Here is a 21,275-nt window from a genome sequence, read left to right as displayed (position 1 = left end):
TGGCACTTGTTTGGATTCCAGGCCACTCCTTCCATTCCTTGGTACTAGGCACAGTATGCTGATTTAGGCTGGAGATTCATATTGTCTGTAGTCAATACATTCATATGTGCAGGGGGTGACATTTTCTAAGTTAAATAAATATATATGCAATATGTATATGTAAATACATATATTTATATAATATATAAAACATTTGTAAAAGTAATTAACCTGGAGTTTGTACATTAAAGGACAAGTTTTTTTGTTCATTTTTTAAATTAAAGGGTCTGTTACAACAACACCAAGAAAGAGCCAAAGATGAGTACAGTACACATGGGGGTGGGGGAAGGTTGATTTCAGCAAAGCTGTTCAATCCCATTCATGATGATGGCACTATGTTACTATGTTACTTCATTCAGAGTTCTATTATATACATTTGTATAAAGCTGTTGTGTATGTGTTCTCATGCCCAAATCAGTAAATGCTGAGCCCTCCCCATGGTTCAGTGTTTGAAAACCTAAAGGATCTATTAAATTGTCATCCTAATTCTTCTTGCCATTTCTTCCTTAGATGGCTGGCATGGAAGTTGGGAAGAAGATTTTTGCTATTAATGGTGACCTGGTTTTTCTGAGACCTTTCTCTGAAGTCGATTGCTTCCTGAAATCCTGCTTAAACAGCACAAAGCCTCTGAGAGTCCTCATGAGCACAAAGCCAAGGGAGTAAGTGATTCAGTGATACTTGGATTAGTAAACTAGTGATGCTAATGACCAGGTAGTCATTTATCATCAGCTTCCCCTGTCTGAACATGTGGGCCTCCTCAGCACCATGAATACAGGTCTTCAGATGACGAGGACACTGCATTGTTTGTTGGGATAGGTGCTCACTCCTGAATTGCATGGTGTTGGTGGCCATGACGTTTTTCTTTTACTGTCCAAACTTTGCTGTTTTGGGTTATGTCCCGTTTGAGTAAAAAGTCATCTAATAGACCACCTAAGGGCCAGGATGAAAGAGCTACGTGTTTAGCTGTAGGAAATGTTGGTGGTTAGACAGTCTATAATGTACTGCTCATCTGCATAAAGTCAAATCTAGAAGGTACACCATACATGTGTACACTTAGGAAGACACCTTTTCCTTTAAAACAAAACTAACCCAAAGCTCTGTTGATCTCTCTATTTATCTATATAAGTAGAGAACTACCGATGTTTGTGTTCCTCTTAAAGGGGTAGAGGAGTATTCTGTACATCCCTGTATTGACTCCGGAGTCTTTTTTGCTAAATACTTAAGAAACTTAGCTAAAAACTGTATTTGGCTACAGAGGCAGAGGTGGTTCTGGCGTGACACAGAAGTCCAGTTAGTCCTCGGCCTGAGCAGAGGGGCAGTGATTGAGGAGCTGCGGTCTGTACGGAAACAGCATGATTCAGGCGCTTAGATCAGTCATGGTCCTTACTGAAACAGTGTAGATTCCAGCTCGGTCCTTATGGAAAGAGCGTAGATTCAGGTGCGGTCCTTACAGAAAGAGCATAGACATATGGAAACAGCTTAGGCGCAGTCCTTGCAGAAACAGGCTAGATTCAGGTGTGGTCCTTATGGAAACAGCGTAGGCACGCTGTTCTTCCTTACGGAAACAGCGTGGATTCCGGCGAGGTCCTTATGAAACAGCGGTGGATTCAGGTGCAGTCTTTAGGAAACAGTGGTGGATTCAGGTAAAGTCGCCATGCCAACAATAAAACCAGGTTCCCCAGAAGCATGCTTTGCTTTTCCTGCTGAGTGGTCGCTGGCAGGTCCAGGTTACTGAGCGGGGCAAGGGACCTAAAGCCCTGTGTAGCTTCTCATATAGCCATTCTCCAAGGTCTCAGCTGGCTAGGAATCCTATGTCAAAATTTGTTGGTGTAAATCCCTCACTCCCCTACAGACTCTGGCTGCGTCCTGTTTTCTGTCGTTCTCTACATTACCCTTGAGGAACAAAAATGCAGACTTCAGGCAAGTTTGAGGCAAAGTACCCCAAAAGGACCATTTTTCTCAATAGGAAAATCAGTTGAATTTTCAGAGGCAATTTATGACTTACTTAAAAAAAAATTATTATAGCAGACTGGAGAGCTAACCCTGCCCCCCATCTAGGCAGAGTGCAGGAGAGTAGGCAGGCTGACCAACTCAGCTACCACCTAGGCCCAGATCCAGAACTTTGAGTTGGGGGACCCCATCTATGAACTGCTGGAGCATGAAGAGGCCAGTCATGCAGAACCAAAGCCGCAGGGTCTTCACGACACAGGTCAACAACAGGATATCCAAGAGGAGTCCTGATGAGGTGCAGTATTGGTAGTGTAGCAGAAGCCAGAGGCCTCGAACCAGTCCAGTGACTGGTCACAATGAACATTTGCAAGTGAAGCTGTTTGGACAAAAGGGTAGACTGCACAGCGCTGCAGCTCCACGGCCAGATTTTTGTTTGTTTTGTTGTCTTTGGGGGAGGAGGTCGCAAGGGCAGAATAGCAGATATGGAGGGATGGGAGATGAGTGGGTTTGGGATACATGACGTGAAATTCACAAAGTTTAAAAAAAGTAAAATAAAGACATTTAAAAAAATACTTTATTATAATAAATACATATATAAATGTAAGAGTGTTTTTGCCTGCATGCATGCTCAATGCCCACAGAGGTCAGTTGTGAGCCCCCATGTGGGTGCTGGGACTCAAACCCAAGTTCTCTAGAAGAGCACCAGTGCCCCGAATCACAGAGCCATCTCTCCAGTCTGGGTGACTTGCCTTTTAAAGCATACAGCTTAATAGTGGCATAACATACAACTGGTAATCTGGCCTTACAGGGACTTGTGGGTGATTCCAGGAATTTGAGATGTCCGGGGCCTGGCGTGGGTGGGGTTGGTAAACATTGCAGTTCTCATCGCCCAGACAGACGGTTCCTGCTGCCCTGCCTGGCATTGTGACCACAGGTGACCAGGCCTCGCTCTCTCTCCAGCCTCATCTTGTTCCTACCTGCTCGAACTCTGTACCCACAGCTGCTGAATCACTTGCTAGTGCCATGGCAGCTTACCGAAAACCCCCGAACCCCAAACCCCGAACCCCAAAGCACCTCTCTCTTTCTCTTTCTTTCTCTCTCCTACTCACCATCCGTGCCTCCCACTATACTTGTCCTTATCTTTCCTCTTGGGGCTTCCTCTGGGGGTGGGGGATGCCCCTTAGGAGGCTTTCTATGACTCCTCCAAATGTATTATATTAGCTGTCCCTCTGTGTCCCCCGGACCCTCAACACATCTCTGTCTTATAGAACCAGGCTCCTCTATCCTGTTACTCTTCACCCAGAATCCCTCTGAAATCTCTATAACTGACACTCGTCTGGCTTGCTGGCGAGTGCCTTTTATCAGCTGAGGCGTCTTACCAGCCCCATGGCTTAACATTTAGCCTAGTACCAGAAACAGAGCTGTTGATAATATTACTTTTTGTATTGGTGTGATTATTGCTGTACATTGTCGTTTCTAACTGGGCACATACATTCAGTCCTTACCATCATTATCCAGACTTCCCACTCCTTAACTCACAAGTAATTCTGCAGAACCCATCCTGGGGCACATTATGTCTTTCTTTTCCACAGATTAAAAATTTTTCTCTTCAGAGGCTAGAGAGAAGGCTCAGCAGTTAAGAGCACTGAACACTCTTCCAGAGGACCCAGGTTCAGTTCCCAGCACCCACCTGACAGCTCTGTAACTCCAAGATCTGACACCCTCACACAGACATACCTGCAGGCAAAACACCAATGCACATAGAATTCTTTTAAAAATAATAAAAAACAAGATTTCCCTCTTCAGATTAAATTTCCAAGAGTTTCCCTTCTGCTTTATGAACTCCTGAATATTAAGACTGACCTTCAAACACTCCCCAACTCATAAATCCTCTTTGACCCCAGTGGTAGTTTGAATGAGAAATATCATCTATAGCAATGAATCTCAATCTTCTCAATGCTGCAGCCCTTTAATACAGTTCCTCATGTTGTGGTGACCCCCCCAACCATAAGATTATTTTCATTGCTACTTCATAACTGTAATTTTGCTACTTTTACGAATTGTAAGTATCTCTGTTTCCCAATGGTCTTAGGCAACCCCTGTGAAAGGGTCATTTGACTTCCAAAGGGGTCACAACCCATAGGTTGAGAACCACCACTCTGTAGTGATACTTTGTTTGTGCTCTAACAAATAAAGACTGCCTGAAGATCAGAGGGTGGAGCTAACTCTTAGGTAATCAAAGAGGTCTGGAGGTGTCCAGATAGACAGGAAGTGATATGGCTGGGTAGAGAGAGGAATACCAGGTGGGTGAGGAGAGGAGCTCGGCCCCCTTTTCGGTAGGAGGATTCAGAGAGGTAAAGGTGACTGTGGCTGCTCCTTTACTTCTCTGATCTTCCAGCATTTACCCCAATATCTGACTCCAGACTTTTACTATTAAGACCAATTAGAATTTGTGCTACACTGCTCTCTAGGCTCAAGCATTTGAGCACTGGGTCCCCACTTGGTGGTATGGTTTCTGGAGGTTTAGGGGGCATGGCCTTGCTGGGAGAAGTACATCACTGGGCATACATAGGCTTGGAGAGCAGATGGCTCTGCCCTGCTTCCAGCATGCTGTCTCTGATTCATGCTGGAGATAAGGTGTGACCTCTGAGCTGCCTGCTCCTGCCACCAGCCTGCTGCTCACTGTTGTGCCTCCCCACCATGGTAGACTCTTGTTGCAGAGTATTCCTTTATACTGTGTGAGCATGTGTCACTGTGATTGGTTAATAAAGAGCTGAATGGCCAGTCTGGTCTATAGAGTGAGTTCCAGGACAACCAGGGCTACATGGAGAAACCCTGTTTCAAAACAAAAACAAAAACAAAGATGCAACTGTAGTAATAAGTGAAATAGAAGTTGCAAAAATGTGTATAGAATACCAGTGTGTTTGTTAAAAAATAATGAAGGAAAAGAATAGTTGTTTGTTTGTATGTACTTACACAAGCTGTGTTGGAAAAAAAACATAAGAGATTGGTATCAAAGGCCAGTTCTGGGAGAGCTCTGAGTGGCTGGCAGCTGGGGACAGAAAGGCGATTTTTATTTTTTAATTATATGTATGTGTCTGGGTGTGGGAATGTGCACATGAGTACAGGTTCCTGAAGAATCCAGAAGAGGGTGTCAGATCCCCTGCAGCTTAGAGTTGTGAGCTGCCTAACATAGGGGCTGGAACTCAGACTTGGGTTCTATGCAGGAGCAGTGCTCACTCTTAACCGCTGAGCCATCCATCATTCCTTATAAAAGGAGACTTTCCCCCTATGTGTATCTTTTTGTTGCTTTTAAATTTTAAACTGTGTGTATGTATTTTCTATTCAAAATATTAATAGTAATAAATACCTGTTATGGACACAAATATTGCTATTTGTGATGGTGCTAAGGTCTGGAAGAAGAGTTCACATTTGAGAAAGCCAAAGCTGGGGTCCCATCTGGAAGGGAAAGGGTGACCCACCTGCCAGAAATGTGAATGGTAGGCTCTCCGGGTTTGAAGCTAGTTCTGATTTTAAGTAACCTTTTATTTCCCCTAGGAAAGACCCAAGATATCTGCACCAGTAGGAAATGGGAGGTTTCCCAGCATTAGGAGGGTCCTCAGTTCAAGGCCTATGTGGGCTTCATGGGGAGTTCAAAGCCAGAGACTACCTTTAAAACAGAGAGGGCAGAGCAAAAGAGCAAACGACAACACACTTGTCTATCTTTGTTTGTTTATTTTTTGACAGAGTCTCACTATATAGCCTTGCCTGGCTCTAATTCTGCTTTGTGAACAAAGCAGACCTGGAACTCACAGAGATTGGTGAGTCTCTGCCTCTGATTGCTGGGATTAAAGGTGGTTGCAGAGATGCCTGCTACTTTTAAGAATGAGGAAAAATTTCCCAGAGGCCTTGAAGTATCCTCTTTCTCATGTGCACATTCCTAAACCAACCAAGTTTAACAGTAAATTAGGCTTCCTTAGCTGGGCAGTGGTGGTGCATGCCTTTAATCCCAGCATTCGGGAGGTAGAGGCAGGCAGATCTCTGTGCCACCAGCCTGGACTACAGAGAAAGTTCTAGGACAGTCAGGGCTACATAGAGAAACTCTGTATCAAAAAAACAAACAACAAAGCAAAACACAGGGTTTCTTGACCTTGTAGAAAACTGGACCATTTTGTCTGGAGCCCCAAGTCCCAGACCCTGAACTGTATCAGGACTGTAGGACAGGAGAGAAAGGCCCACTTTTGGGGCGGGCAGTCAACAGCACCTACCTCAAAAGTTATTTGCAGGGGAAAAAAATAGCTTCTTAATTTAACAAATGTTTTATACTAGTGGGAAAACATTTGAGGGGAACCATCAGCTTGGGTTTCCCAGATCTGCCCCCTTCTTTTCCAGAGCCCAGCCGAACACTTGTGAGTCACACAGCCACCTTCTAGATGGCCAGTCCACTTGCCACAATGGCCTCAAGCCCAATGAAGGAAGGGCCTGTGTTGTTTCCCTGTTTCGCTATAGTGATAGATAATAATTTAAATGTTCATTACTGGGCATTTGCTAGGATCTGGGTACTATCACACTTATTCTTAAGCCTTCTCACTGAAGTGCATGCCATCATCATGCCTTCCTGACCAGCTCTGAAAACCAGGGGAAAGAGGCTGTGCAAAGCAACTGCTCAACTAAGAGTTTATTTTGTTTGTTTATGTGGGAAGGACTCCCCCTCTCCTGAAATGAAAGCTCTTGTAGGAAGAAATGTCATCCTCATTCTCTCAGGATTTTCCATTTTTCATCTTTAATGTCTCCCAATAGAATTCATTTTTTTTTAAAATCTTTAAAAAGACTCTTTTCTGTGTATTTATTCGTTTGGGGATTGAAGGTGCCCCGGCCAGCGGGGTCCTCAACGGGGACCTAAAGGGAGGGCCGGTGAATGAGAGGGACAAGAGACACAAAGAATGAGAGTGAGACAGGGCGTCTGATCAAGCTCCAATGTTTTATTTTCTCTTAAGGCATAAGATCATAAGATCTCCAAAGATCATGTTTTTATTAGTTTAATCACATGTAATTAGAGGAGTTCTGTTTTTTTTTCCCCTCTTAAAATGGGTTTCATGGTGTTGTGTATAAATTTTTTTGTAAAAAGTACAATGATTTTGAAGAGTGAAAATCAAATTCATATAGCACAGAATGGGCAGAACTTACTCAGCAAGGGAGGCTGCTGGGAATTAGGCATCACCTAGTGTTCTGGATTACTGGGAGGTGATATGTAGAACTTGACTGCTAATTGATGGAGATGGCCCAGCCCTCTGTGAGTTGTACCACCCCTGGGCAGGCGGGTCTGGCTTGCATAAGGAAGCTGGTAGAGCAGAAGCGTCAAGTAAGCCTATACATGGCATTGCTCTCTGGTCTCTGTTTTAGTTCCTGCCTCGGCCTTTGCGGTGCCTTCCCTTGGTGATTGACAGATTGACAGGGACCTGGAAGATGGACTAAATATCTGCTCTAACTTGCTTTTGGTCTTGTTTTTATTCCAACATCAGAAACTATTGGGATAGAACTTGTTAGCTCTTTAGTCCCCATCAGCATAGTACAAAATAAGTTCTGACAGTGATAATCTCTGTTTCTATGGCACTTTTTGCAACAGAGAAATTAAGGAGCTTCTCCAAACCCATGTTTGTCTGGCTACAAAGCACAGAATAAGGACTCAGAGCTAGTTGTGCTGTCCCCATTGCCTGTTGTTTCCATGGATGTATCTATGTAAGAATTTGCCCAGTGTGGACGCTGTGTGGCCTTCCCGCTATATGCTCCTCCTGTTGGGGGAAGGGCCAGTGTTATCTCCAAGGGTTTCTTACCCAGTGGCATTCTCCTGATAGACCCTCTCTAGTTTTCCAGTTTCCTCTGATCTTGACCTCAGCAGCAGTCTCTCTCCTTATGCCCCCGAAATAGGAGAATTCAGTTGTGCAATAGTAAGAGAGGAGGCAATGAATGGTCCAGTTAGAACCAGTGGGGAAGCAAGGGATGCATTCTAGAAAAGATCAGCCTGAGCAACAGAGGGGCTTAGGTTTTTCTTCTACCTATTATCCCCCCGTTTCTTCCCCCAGAGTGAACGTTTCTAGAAGGTAGGGGGGCTTCCACAGAAATCCCTGTTGCACAAAATTTTATCTGATACAAGAAGATGAATGAGATGCAAGAATATCCATAAGAGATTTATTGCCTAGGAAGTTGAAAAGACCAGTAGGGGAAAGGTCAGCAGCACTGCCTGTGCTCCCTGGGAAGGAAGTCTCTGCAGTTCTTTGAGCCAATGTAGCTGGAGTTGGCCACTACCACCTATTGTTCTCTACATCCTGTTTTGGGAGCCCTGGGCTGGCCCATCTGGAGTCTACCCCCACCATTATATTTACATCCTGTTGAGGGCCTTGCCTTGTCTCAGCTGGAGTGGCCACCACTGCCTAATTTTTCTTATGTTCCAGTCCCAGTGTGGGTATTGTTGGTTAGTCTGTCCCAAGGCTGAATTCTTGCCCAGGATCTCAGGATGTATGTATGCATTGATAGAGGAGCGCAGGTTTCGATGACTGTTGTCAGAACCTTTGTGGCTTTTATGGTTGTCTCACCTTATTTTCTGGTTACGTTTAGGACAGTTAAAATCCCAGATTCTGCGGATGGACTGGGTTTCCAGATCAGAGGCTTTGGCCCGTCGGTTGTACATGCGGTGGGAAGAGGTAAGACATTCCCCTGGTATGGGGAACTGCGCTCTCCCATGTTTTGGCTGTTCCAACTGAAATGTGTTTAGAATCCATCATTGTAGTGCTAGGGATCATCTCCTCTCACTCTAGGAACGTAGTGAAAGGACATTCTGGACATCATAGTGTTAGGGATCATCTCCTTTCACTCTAGGAACTCAATGAAAGGACATTCTGGACATCATCTGTGAAAAAATAAAACCTCAAAAACTCAAATCACTCAAATCTACATTACCTGCCCGCAGGAAAGCCAGGGCAGAAGGAAGGCTGGAACGTTGAGGTTAGCTTGGGCTAGAGTGAGGCCTTGCTCAGAAAGCCCAAAGAGAGGCTAGAGATGGCTCAGAAGGTGAAGCACTTGCCCTACAAACACGAGGTTGTGAGTTCAGATCTTTAACACCCACATCAAAAACAAAATGTAAAAAAGACCCTTGTGTGCCAGCACGTGCCTGTAATCCCAACCCTGGGGAGGTAGAGACTGGAGAGTCACCTGGGCTTGCTGGTTGTCTAGGACAGCCAGATGGCAGGCAAATCCTGGGTTCAGAGAGAGACCTGGCTCAAAAACTGAGGTGAAGATGTCTAGGAAAGACGGCTAATATCAACCTCTGGCTTACACACACACACACACACACACACACACACACACACACACACACACATGAATAAATAATTAAACAATTAAATAGGACCCTGGTATTCTTTTTTTTTTACTTTTTTTTTTTTTGAGCTGAGGATTGAACTCAGGGCCTTGCGCTTGCTAGGCAAGCACTCTACCACTGAGCTAAATCCCCAACCCAGGACCCTGGTATTCTTAAGCATATTTATTGCTGTTACAAATTTGATTAAAGAATGACAACCCCAATCATAATTTTTTGTATTCTTCAGTTTAAACTAATGATGATTTTTAAGGTTATCTATTTATATTTTCCTTAGCAGCAAATAAATGTTGGAGTTTTGGTCAATAATTAAAGAATGTGAGTTTCCAGGCTTTGTAGAGAGTCCTGTGGGCTTGATACCCAGTTGCTATATATTTCCTTCAATTTTTTTCCCTTTGAGTCCGTAATAAATCTCACCATGAAATTCATTCTAAATCAAATAATTGTAGTGAATAAAAGCCTGTGTGCATTTTACTTTACTTCTTTGAAAGGCAAATAAAAAAATCCAAAAAGCTCTTGTGATGTGTATTTTTATTTTATCTTGACACCAGTAAAGGGAGTATAGATTTCCCAGTGTTGCACATAATAAGTAGCCTGACTGATGAAGGCAGAAGGGCCCTTGTGCACTGAGAAGTCTCACATTTATCTAATAGGGGGGAGGTGGAAGTTTGCAGTTCAAAAAAATGCAAACATCGTAATGTGATCACTCAAACATGAAGCAGGAACATTTTTTTAAACTTTTTAATTAAAAAAATTTTTTTAATTACACTCATGATATTCCATTAATTACACTCATGATGTTAATTACATTTGTGGTATTCACTGATTACATTCATAGTATTCATTCAATAACTATATTTATGATATTCATTAATTACATTAATTGTATTGATTTATTACATTCATGACATTATGTCCTGATACTACTGTCCATTTGTGGGGCTTTTCCATCACACAAAACAGAGATTCTGTACTTAGGAAATCATTGCTCTATATTCCTTTCTTTTCCATCTTGAGATAACGTCTAATCTTTCTGTCTCTATGAATTTATATATCCTATATAGTTCATGTAATACCCTTCTATAGTATTTGTTCTTTTTTTTTAATGTAAAAACATTTTATGTAAAACTACAGCAGAAATAATACACAGATAGCTTGAACATAAAACAGGTTATAATTCAAAAGTCCAATGTTATTTAAAACTAGAAAATATTTTCTCTGTAGAAAATAGTAAAAATGACAAAATTTCCCAATAAGCTAAATAATAGCTGAATTATATATATATAAATATTGATTAGATCCTGGGATACAGAAGAAACCTATCTTCATCTGTTCAGAGAGCTATATTTTACTTAAGTTCTGTAAGTGAGATTCCTATTCATCTTTCCCTTCACTGTTTGATTTATGGCAGACAGACATTTTTCTATAGGCTAATCCGTAATCTAAAAATATTTTAGCCTCCCCTCCTGAAAGTACAGCCAGCATTTTCTTTCATCAGCTTGATACAGTACAAATTCTTATCCTAATAGTAAAATGTTTCACTATAGCTTGCCTAGTGATTGGGTAAAAACAAAACTTATTATAAGCCACAGTCATCCTAGGGTCCCCCTGCTATGTAGCCTCCCTGGTTCTGTGGGTTGCAGTCTGATTGTCCTTTGTTTTATATTTAGTATCCACTTATGAGTGAATACATACCGTGTTTGTCCTTCTGAGTCTGGATTACCTCACTCAGGATGATATTTTCTAGTTCCATCCATTTGCCTACAAATTTCATGATGTCCTTGTTTTTCTCTGCTGAATAGTACTCCATTGTGTATGTATACCCCATTTTCTTAATCCGTTCTTCCCTTGACAGGCATCTAGGTTGTTTCCAGGTTCTAGCTATTATGAATAATGCTGGCTGCTATGAACATAGTTGAGCATGTATCTTTGTGGTATGATTGAGCATTCCTTGGGTATATGCCCAAAAGTGTTATGGCTAGGTTTTGAGGTAGATCGATTCCCAATTTTATGAGAAGCTGCCATACTGATTTCCATAGTGGTTGTACAAGTTTGCACTCCCACCAACAGTGGAGGAGTGTTCTCCTTACTCCACATGCTCTCCAACATAGACTGTCATTAGTGTTTTTGATCATAGCCATTCTGATATGTGTAAGGTGGTATCTCAGAGTTGTTTTGGAGGCATCACCATCCCTGACCTCAAGCTTTACTATAGAGCTATAGTAATAAAAACAGCTTCGTACTTGTATAGAAACCAACATTTAGACCAATGGAATCAAATTAAAGACCCTGACATTAATCCACACACATATGATCACTTGTTTTTTGACTAGAAGCCAAAACTATACAATGGAAAAAAGAAAATATCTTCAACAAATGGTGCTGGCATAACTGGATGTCGACATGTAAAAAATTGCAAATAGATCCATATCTGTCACCATGCATAAAACTCAAGTCCAAGTGGATCAATGACCTCAACATAAATTCAGTTACTCTGAACTTGATAGAGGAGAAAGTAGGAAGTACTCAAATTCATTGGTACATGAGATCATTCTTAAATATAACACTAGTAGCACAGACACTGAGAGCAACAATTAGTAAATGGGACCTCTTGAAACTGAGAAGCTTTTGTAGGACAAAAGACACAGTCAATAAGACAAAAAGACAGCCTACAGAATGGGAAAAGATCTTTACCAACCCCACATCTGACAGAGGGCTGATCTCCAAAGTATATAATGAACTCAAGAAACTAGACATCAAAATACTGAACAATCCAATTAAAAAATGGGTTACAGAGCTAAACAGAGAAATCTCAACAGAAGAATCTCAAATGGCTGAAAGACATTTAAGGAAATGCTCAACATCCATAGTCATCAGAGAAATGCAAATCAAAACGACTCTTGAGAAGAAGGAACATTTTGAAAGGGTGTTGCTATCAGAACCAGTTAATTTTATATTACAAAGTAATCAATGTGTGTATGATTAAAAAACACATTTTCTTTCAAAGAATTACCTTTTACTTAGATTTTCAAAGTGGTTGGATGAACATTTAAGGCCTTTCCAATAGCCCTTCAATACTGTAGAACAGAAGTATACCAAGACATCACATATCACTTCTGTTTTCACTAATCTGTATCAGAAGTTTGTCTCATGTCTGGGGACAGTCACTGTAAGCCTGAATGTGTGTAGCTGAGGTCCTCATCACTGTCTTTTGAGTGGATGGCCACTGTGTTCCTGCTTTTTGTTTCTTGAATGGGGAAGGCAGGGTGGGGGCTAAGGGGTGGGCTCTTGTGTCTTTCCTCTCAGATTTTTCCCCCAGTGGTGGTTTATTATCGAACAAATTCTGCCACAAGAAAAGGTCACTGCAGTCACTCTGCCAGTACTACTGCTTCCAGGCCACTAGAGTTCAGCCTTGGATCAGTCTAAGGACCATCTTAGCTCTTTCTTCAGAATAGCCGAAGAAAACAAAACAACAAACAAAACAAGAACAATAAAATGAAGCAACACAACACCAAATCAGCTCACCTGTCTTCCAGAGTTACAGAACGTGTGCTTACTAGCTCACTGTCTGTACTCCTGGGCCCTTATCTTTATTCAGCCATCTCTTCACATGTTCCTGCTCTGATGAGTCTTTTCTCCTTCTCACACTTGCCTCTTGATTCCCAAGATACACTTTTCTCACCTCACTGACAGACTCAGGCTCTAAGACAAGTGTCCCTCAGCATCCTCTAAGTATAATAAAGTTCAGACTCCAGCATCTTCACTCCAGGCAGCTAGGACTCCTGGGAGAAGAGGTTTGCTCTGTGGCTTTCCTAGTCTGACTCATCTGCACCCCCCTGCACCAAATTCTTAGCTCACCCCCACCCCCAAAAAAACCCTTTAAGCTTGCACATAGACAGAACTGCTCGTTTGTCCAGGTGGTCAGGTGATTTTTCTGACTTAGAGCCTTGCTCTCTGCTGAAATGGCCCTCCTTGCCTGAGACTCAATTCAGTGCAGGAAAACTGTTTCTTCGATTGAACCTTAGAGGGGACTGAATAGAGACAAAAAGGTGTATTCTTAAGTTTAAAAACTGTTTAAGATTACCTTATTGGTGCATTGCTTGCAATGGAAATTTTTTCTGCTATGGTAATATGGGCACATATATATATATGATATGTGAAGTTCATTAATAGTATTTGTTGGTGTTGATTTGCTCTAATACCAATGGTTGGAAAGTATTAAGTCACCAGTTATTGCATGCTATTTACATATTTACATAGGCACAGATTTGTGTGCCTGTGCACATAAAGTGACTGGACAATTGATAACTGCTTAATGCCTTCGTTCACATATTCTCTGGTTCCTGAACTCTCATTTAGCCTCATCATCCAGTCATAATTGCTAATTGACTTTTAATTGTTTTTTCTTTAAGAATTGCCTTTTTAGGAGTGGAGATGAGTCAGCTGAAATGTGCTTGCACTACTTGCTGGGCCTGAGTTTGAATCTCTAGCACCCACATAAAAATGCCAGTTCAGAGTGTACACCTATAATCCTAGCATCGGGGAAGCAGAAACAGGATTCCTGGGGCTTGCTAGATAGCCAGCCTAGCTAATAATGTAGCTCCAGGATGGGTGGGAAAGCCTATCTCAAAAAAATAAAGTGAAACGTAATCTAAGAAATGTTCATTGTTGACCTCTGGTCTATCTATACATGCAAACACATACACACACACACACACACACACACACACACACACACAGACACACACACACACACACACACATACTTGCACATGTACATGCACACAGGATCACATACACTAGTGAAATTATACTCACATACTTGTGTACATGCGTGAACATGCATACCAATGTACATATAGAAAAAATGTAGGATTTTAAAGAATTTATTTTTATATGCACATTAAATTGATGGTGTTTGAAAAACAAAAGCAATATTTCAGTATTTATACATTTTGTAAATACAGTTTATGCCTCTGATCTTTCACTTTTTTTTTTTTTTTACTATATTTTAGAAAGTTAGATTGACTAAGATATTTGAAAGGGAAACATCTGATTAGCATTGTGAAGGTCACTATGCAATATTCCTTGAAAATAATCCTTGTGGAGGCAGAGGAATATTTTGTTAATTACACTCAGGATCATGGGTGAAGAACCAGGAAGACTGAGAGGTCATTGCTATCTGAACAAGATTCATCTGGAACACTTTAGGTAGCTTTCAACATATAATGTTTAAATGTTTAAAAGCGCTTCCATTGTTCTATATCTGATACAGGTGAATCCTTTTGCTGACATTTGATTTTGACAGTTTTCCCCATTTATCTTTAAAGGTACTGTGGCCGCAGCAGCTGGCCTTCACCCAGGGCAGTGTATTATCAAAGTAAATGGAATCAATGTCAGCAAAGAGACACATGCCAGTGTCATCGCACATGTGACAGCCTGTCGGAAATACAGGCGGCCAATGAAGGTACATATAAGATTAGATTGAACTGAAAACTCATGTGAAATATTGAGGGGATGGCCTAGATTAAGCATGAAAAGCTTTAAGGTTTCCAATTCTCTTCCAATTTTTAAGCACAGCACTGTGAATCTCATGATGACTACTGTATCTGATTAGTTAACCTTAGTAGTACTGGTCATGTCTAAATAGTTGCATTTTATCACTTCATTTTATTCTTGTAGCATCATTGTCTGTTTAAAAACATGTTCTGAGACACTTTCCTTTCTCCCTTATGTCTCTTTCACACTTTCAGATCCCATTGTTTCTGGGGGTTGAACCCAGGGCCACATGCATACTGGACAAGTGTCTGCCACCAAGCTCTTCCCTCAGCCCTTATTTTTGATAAGTTTATTAATGTTAAATCTATAGCTATGAAATGCTTTCATGAGATACTTTCAAATATATACTGATCAAGCTTGTATAAATATACTCTTCATAACAAATCTTCTATGGAAAAGTATAGACTGTGGATTTTATATAGCCAGTGGTTAATTTTTAGTTATAGTTATTTAGGCAACTGGATTTAGCTTTTAAAGAAACCAGAACATACTTGCCAGTGTTTAATTTTTAAGCACTGTCCTTTGATCCATTAAATGCCATCAAGAGATGAAACAGGAACCTAATATAAGCAAATTCTAATATCTGAATAAAGAGTGAACAGTGACTTGGTAGACTGCAGTCTCAGGTTATCCGCTAGAGGCAGAGGGACCCTTTATTGGGGGAGGGTTGTGTGTTTTCCTTACTCTGTATGATGAAGATCTCTTGCTTTTGAGAATATGACTGTGCCCATACCAGGAGGATGAATGGCTGCTTTTGCTGAAGCTAGGGCTGAAGTTCTGCAAAGCATTGACTCCATAGGGAAGGAGCTGATTTATTTTACTTACTACTAAGGTCCAAATTGGAAATGAAACTTAGACATTATGCCCAGACTCATAGGTTACTCTGAATGATGGCATTTCAGTAAGCACTTGTTGAACTGTACACTTCAGAAATAATAAAGCCTTCCTCTTCTGTTAGGATTTTTCTAAGTAAACAAACTTATTCACTTGAGTTTTACCCCTTTCCCTTTCCCTACCTATTTCCCTGGAGAAGTCATGATCAGGAAATCATTAAGAGAAACAATGAATTCACTGTGTACTATGCACTGTCAGGTACCCATTGCCATGTAGCAGAGGACCCCAAAACCAGGTGACCTGGGACAGCACTGTCTTTCTCTGAATTTGACTGGGTGGTGGTTCTTCTGAAACTGCTGATGTGCCTTTGTTCTGCGAGGACCTGATAGGGTATCTGGATCCCATCTTCATAGCACCCACATGTGTGTGCCAGGCTGCCCACCTGAGTTCTTGTCTAGAAGGTCTCTTGCAGTTCCTTATATATAGTACCAACATATCAGGAGGGAGTGTTCGCTGCCATAAGCCTTCTACCTAGGTGATACTTGCCACTAACCCTTTGGACAATTGAGTCATAGGACCAAGGCAGGGTCAGGGTGAGAAGGACCTAAAAGAAAACATGGATTTGTAGGTGTGGTTCATCAAGATAAAAGAATGACTAAGTCAATGTGTGTGTGTGTGTGTGTGTGTGTGTGTGTGTGTGTGTGTGTGTGTGTTGTTAGAGATTGATCCTAGAGCCTCACGAATGTTAAGCATGTCCTTACTCCTGAGTTTTACCACATCTACAATCCTTGGATCTTATTTTAGTGACTTATAGCAGCACACTAGCTAAACACAATTGTAGAGCTGATTCAGGGAAAACTGAATGCTACACATTATATTACACTTAAGTAATTCAGCTCAATTTGATTTATCATCTTATTTATAAACCTTAAAGCCATGTAACCCTTGAAGCATTTATTTGGAAATCATTTCATCTACCCTGTTTCTCTAAAGAAGATTGGAACTGCTGTTTCAATTAAACTATAGGATAAATTATGTCTTACATGAAAGGATGTTACGTGACTTGGAAATTCAGTATGATAGAGGTGGTCTTCCAGTTTTCACATTGGTTTGATTCATAATACCATTAATGTATTAAAATATAGTTAATGTTAGGACCTTAAAATGGTGTGTATAATTATAGATAATTGGTGCAGCAAATAATTGCCCATTAGCATTTGTTTATTTTAAGGTATAATTTATAACTCACTTAAAGATATACTTGAGGCATTTTAATAAGACATTTGAGAACTATATCCCATTTCAAAGAATTCATGCTTAGAATAAATGCATAGAGTATATCTTCTGAAGATAATTTAAGCTAGAAACAGTCAGAGCATTATCATTGGCTGTTTATTCTGAGGTTTTATTTCATTTTCAAATTTTATTACTGTTAAGCTAGAAAAATAAACAAACTAGATGGTCAAGCTTCTTCCTAAAACAGGGTCACGAAGCTAATATGCATCTTGGCATCCACAAAGTGTCTCTGAGAGTTCTCCCTTTCTTCCCTTCCAGCAAGATTCCATACAATGGGTTTATGATAGTCTTGAAAGTGCTCATGAAGACCTCCAGAAGTGTCCCTCGAAGTCCCCTGGAGATGAGGCAGGGGATGCCTTTGACTGCAAAGTAGAAGGTAGGTTGCTTTTTTCTCTTCTCATGTGCCTATGCTATTCTTTTCCATAGTGTCTGTATCTATTCCCAAGTACTGAGGTCTTATATTTTTGGTCTGTGGCTCAGTACCAAATTTATATGTCATTGCAGACATGCAAGTAATAATGGGTAGTGGTTGACATGTGATGATTTTTTTTGTTTTGTCTATTTTTTTTTTTTTTTCCAGAGCTGAGGACTGAACCAGGGTCTTGCGCTTGCTAGGCAAGTGCTCTACCACTGAGCTAAATTCCCAACCCCCTTCTAGATTGTTTTTGAGGTAGGGTTTCACTTACTATATGGTCCAGTCTGGTCCAGAATATGTGATGATCTTCCTGCCTTTGCCTCCTAAGTGATAGGATTACAGGTGAGCACCAGGTGCTCTGCAACAGGCTCCTTTTGCAGTGTTTTCCCAGGTTTTCTCATTTAGTCATCAAAACTAAGTCTCATTAGTTACTTGACCCCCTCTTTAGGGAAGAAATTGAGCCCATTTAGATCAAGGGTTTAGTGTGCTAGCTAAGTCATGGGGGGTAGGAAGGTAGATTCAACTCAGGATTTCTCTCTTGGAGGTGATTGTCCCTTACACATTTCTGTTCCTATGGGGCTCACCATAGTAAGCATCCTTGGAAGCTAGGCAGAAATGTAGACTCTCTACCTCCACCCCAGGTCTAATGACTCAGGTACCCATTTGCTCTGCTTCACATAATCATGTACATACAAGAAGTCATAGTATTGAGATATTCTGTAGCACCTTTAAATATAAACCTGAGTCAAGTAATGTTTATTATATTCTCACCTTGACAATGAGAGAAGGGGGTAAATATCTGTGCTTGTGACAACACACACACACACACACACACACATACACACACACACACACACCCCTTTTGAAAAGCCTCGTTTCTGTTTCTGTTTCTCAATGGAGCAGTCCTTCAAATGTCTGTATTCAGTGACTCCTTTACCTACAGCAGCTGGGGCTATTGTATTTATGCCTGCACTTGCCAAATATCTTGAATATTTTTTTCAAAACTTTCCCATAGAAGTCCTTGAATCCACTCTTAACATTTTTGTTGTGTCCTTCCAACATGTTCATTAGTGGGAATCTCTGGATTCAACTTCTGTTATACTGTAAATTTCCTTTGAGATAGGATCTCTAATTGTTCTTGAGGTTACTGACTAAGCTGGATGGGCTGGATGTCCAAGGAGACCTAGGGATTCACCTGTAAACAGAAGGTTTCTCTGGTCCTGCCCAGGCCCTACGGTCAGGATGAACCTCTCTTCCCCACGTCCTGCAACAGCTTGGTCCCAAATAAACACACAGAGGCTTATATTATTTTCAAACTATAAGGCTTAATGGCTCAGGCTTCTCGCTAGCTAGCTCTTACAACTTAACTCAGCCCATTTCTGTTAATCTATATGTCGCCACCTGTTCTGTAGCTTTACCTGTGTGCCATTGCATGCTGCTCCCTGGTCGGCAGCACGGTGTCTCTCCTACCTCTCCTTTTTCCTCTCATTATCTCCCTTGGATTTTCCTGTCTGTCTCCATCCTGCTCTGCCAAGGCCAAAATGGCATTATTTATCAATCAATCAAAGCAACACATATTCACAGCATACAGAAAGATAGTACTTCCCCTTTTCTGTTTTGGAAAGAGATTGCATTTATACTCAACCCCCTTTAAATAAAAATAAACATATAAACAATATTTTGGAAATTTGAGTGTAGCTTCTCATACTACTTCCTGCTGTTTATGGGTGTTGGGAAACTTTGGGGATTCTGAGAAAATTAAGAATTATGGTCAAGTTTTGACTGGAGTAGTATGTGAGGCTGCATTGTCTGAGCCAGTTGCCTTGAAGCTGTTTTTGGATGTTGGATGATCTCTGTCATGTGTCATCAGAGACTTTTCATGGTATCTTGGCAGATCAAACCATATGAGCCTAGAAGCAATCCATAGGTTTTCATTTTCTGTGGAAACAAAAGCAGGACCTTTTTTCCAAAGCAACATATCCTTAGACATAAATTTTATAAAGTCAAGATACCTTTAAAATGTATATATTGGCCTTTACAAATGTCTTTCTGCAGTTAAAAAGCCCAAAGACAATATAATCCAGACTTTTCGTGTGATTTCCATCTTTATGTGGCTTTTTTAAAAAAATATATATTAGTTTTAACCTTCTGTCTACAGTCTCCTGTTTCTGTCTCCCTGGCATTGGGATTACAAACGTGTGCCACTATCCCAGCATACTTACATGGATTCTGGAGATCAGGCTCAGGTTCCTCATGCTGTCAAGACAAGCACTAAATTAACTGAGCCATCTTCCCAAATCTCAGCTCCAAGGATTTTCTTCACTGGGAACAAGGGTCAAAGATTAACTGTCTATTCTTGTTGTGTGATTCTCTTTACACTGTTCATGAGGGAATGTCTCTCCATTGCTGGAAGGATGCTTGGCTTGATCTGTCCAACCCATGGGTAGTGTAAGAACTATCTCAACCTCATAAAACAGTTGTTATAATAAAATATAATACTTTTTATTCACAATAGAATTAGATCCTGAGGCTTTTACTCCCCATTTGGAATATATCAACATCAGATGAATCAGTTTATGTGATGTTAGAAGCTAAAAGGGATATTTATTTACTTTAACGTAAATAGCCTAGTTGATATATATTTATGTATATATGTATATGTATATTTATATGCTTATTTATAACACCAAAGTCCTATAAGAGAAAAAAATACATATACCTTTCTTTATATATATGATATCTATATCTACCTTCCCAGTGCTGCAGTTAAAGGCATGCACCACCACATGTGGCTGTAAATTTTTCTTTCGTCCCTTTCCACAAGTTGGAAACTTAGCTGGGTGAGTGGGATCTTGCCCTGAGTACACCACTCCAGCTTTATTCCATTTCTTATTCCATTTATCTCTTTAAATAAAAGATTTAGCTCCATTCTGCTTTCTGGTGCCCATTTTCTCCTCAAATATTTTTCCTTCCTCAGCTTGCTCTTCTTTATTATGTATCTTCATTAAAGTTAACACTAATAACCACATGACAGAGTCTATACTAAGCTGTTTGGAGATTTCATTTGCCAACTGAACTAATCCAAATCTCTTCACTTTAGCTTCAGGCAGACTATTCAGACAAGGGCAAAAAGCAGTCACTTTCTTCACCAAAATATCATGAGAATTATCTCTAGGCAACACATCAAAATTCTCCTCAGTTCAAATAACTCTTAGCACCACTGTATTCCATGCTCCTGCTACTCTGGCTTCTTAAGCAGTGCTTAAAGCAGTCCACTGCTTTCCTAACCCAAAGTACCAAACTCCCAATTCCTCCAAACAGAAACATGGTCAGGCCTATCACAGCAATGCCCCACTCCTGGTACCAAAATCTGTTTTAGTTATGGTTTTGCTTTTTTTTTTTAATTGCTGTGAAGAGACACCATGACTATGGAACTCTCACAAAAAAAACATTTAAATGAGGTGGTGGCTTATTATTTCAGAGGTTCAGTCCATTATCATCGTTATGGGGATCATGGCAGCATTTAGGCAGATGTGGTGCTACCTATGTCTTGACCAGAAGGCAGCAGGAAGTTGACTGACTGTCACATTGAGGAAATCCCACCCCCACAGTGACACACATTCTCCAACAAGGCAATATCTCCTAATAGCACTCCCTTTTGGGGCCATTTTCTTTCAGTGCACTGCAGACATTTATATATTTATAAATGTCTATGTGTTTACATATGAATATATACATTTTTATATAAACACACATATAGATATATTCTTTTCTGTTATAGGACTTTGGTGTTATAAATAAAAGTTT

The 21,275-nt window shown here is 40.7% G+C and overlaps 1 protein-coding gene across 1 annotated transcript in view; it reads left to right on the top strand.

The window, feature by feature from the left end:
- Prex2 (phosphatidylinositol-3,4,5-trisphosphate dependent Rac exchange factor 2) overlaps positions 1 to 21,275 on the top strand; it is a 297,248-nt gene that overhangs the window by 125,603 nt on the left and 150,370 nt on the right. The window contains exons 18-21 of the mRNA XM_036177419.1: positions 550 to 698; positions 8,605 to 8,690; positions 14,695 to 14,831; positions 17,312 to 17,429. Coding sequence (XP_036033312.1) covers positions 550 to 698; positions 8,605 to 8,690; positions 14,695 to 14,831; positions 17,312 to 17,429 — 490 coding nt within the window. The remainder of the gene's footprint in view (positions 1 to 549; positions 699 to 8,604; positions 8,691 to 14,694; positions 14,832 to 17,311; positions 17,430 to 21,275) is intronic.

This window comes from Onychomys torridus, chromosome 2 (assembly GCF_903995425.1).
Source record: "Onychomys torridus chromosome 2, mOncTor1.1, whole genome shotgun sequence".
NCBI lineage: Eukaryota > Metazoa > Chordata > Mammalia > Rodentia > Cricetidae > Onychomys > Onychomys torridus.
This window is presented reverse-complemented; position numbering and strand designations above follow the sequence as displayed.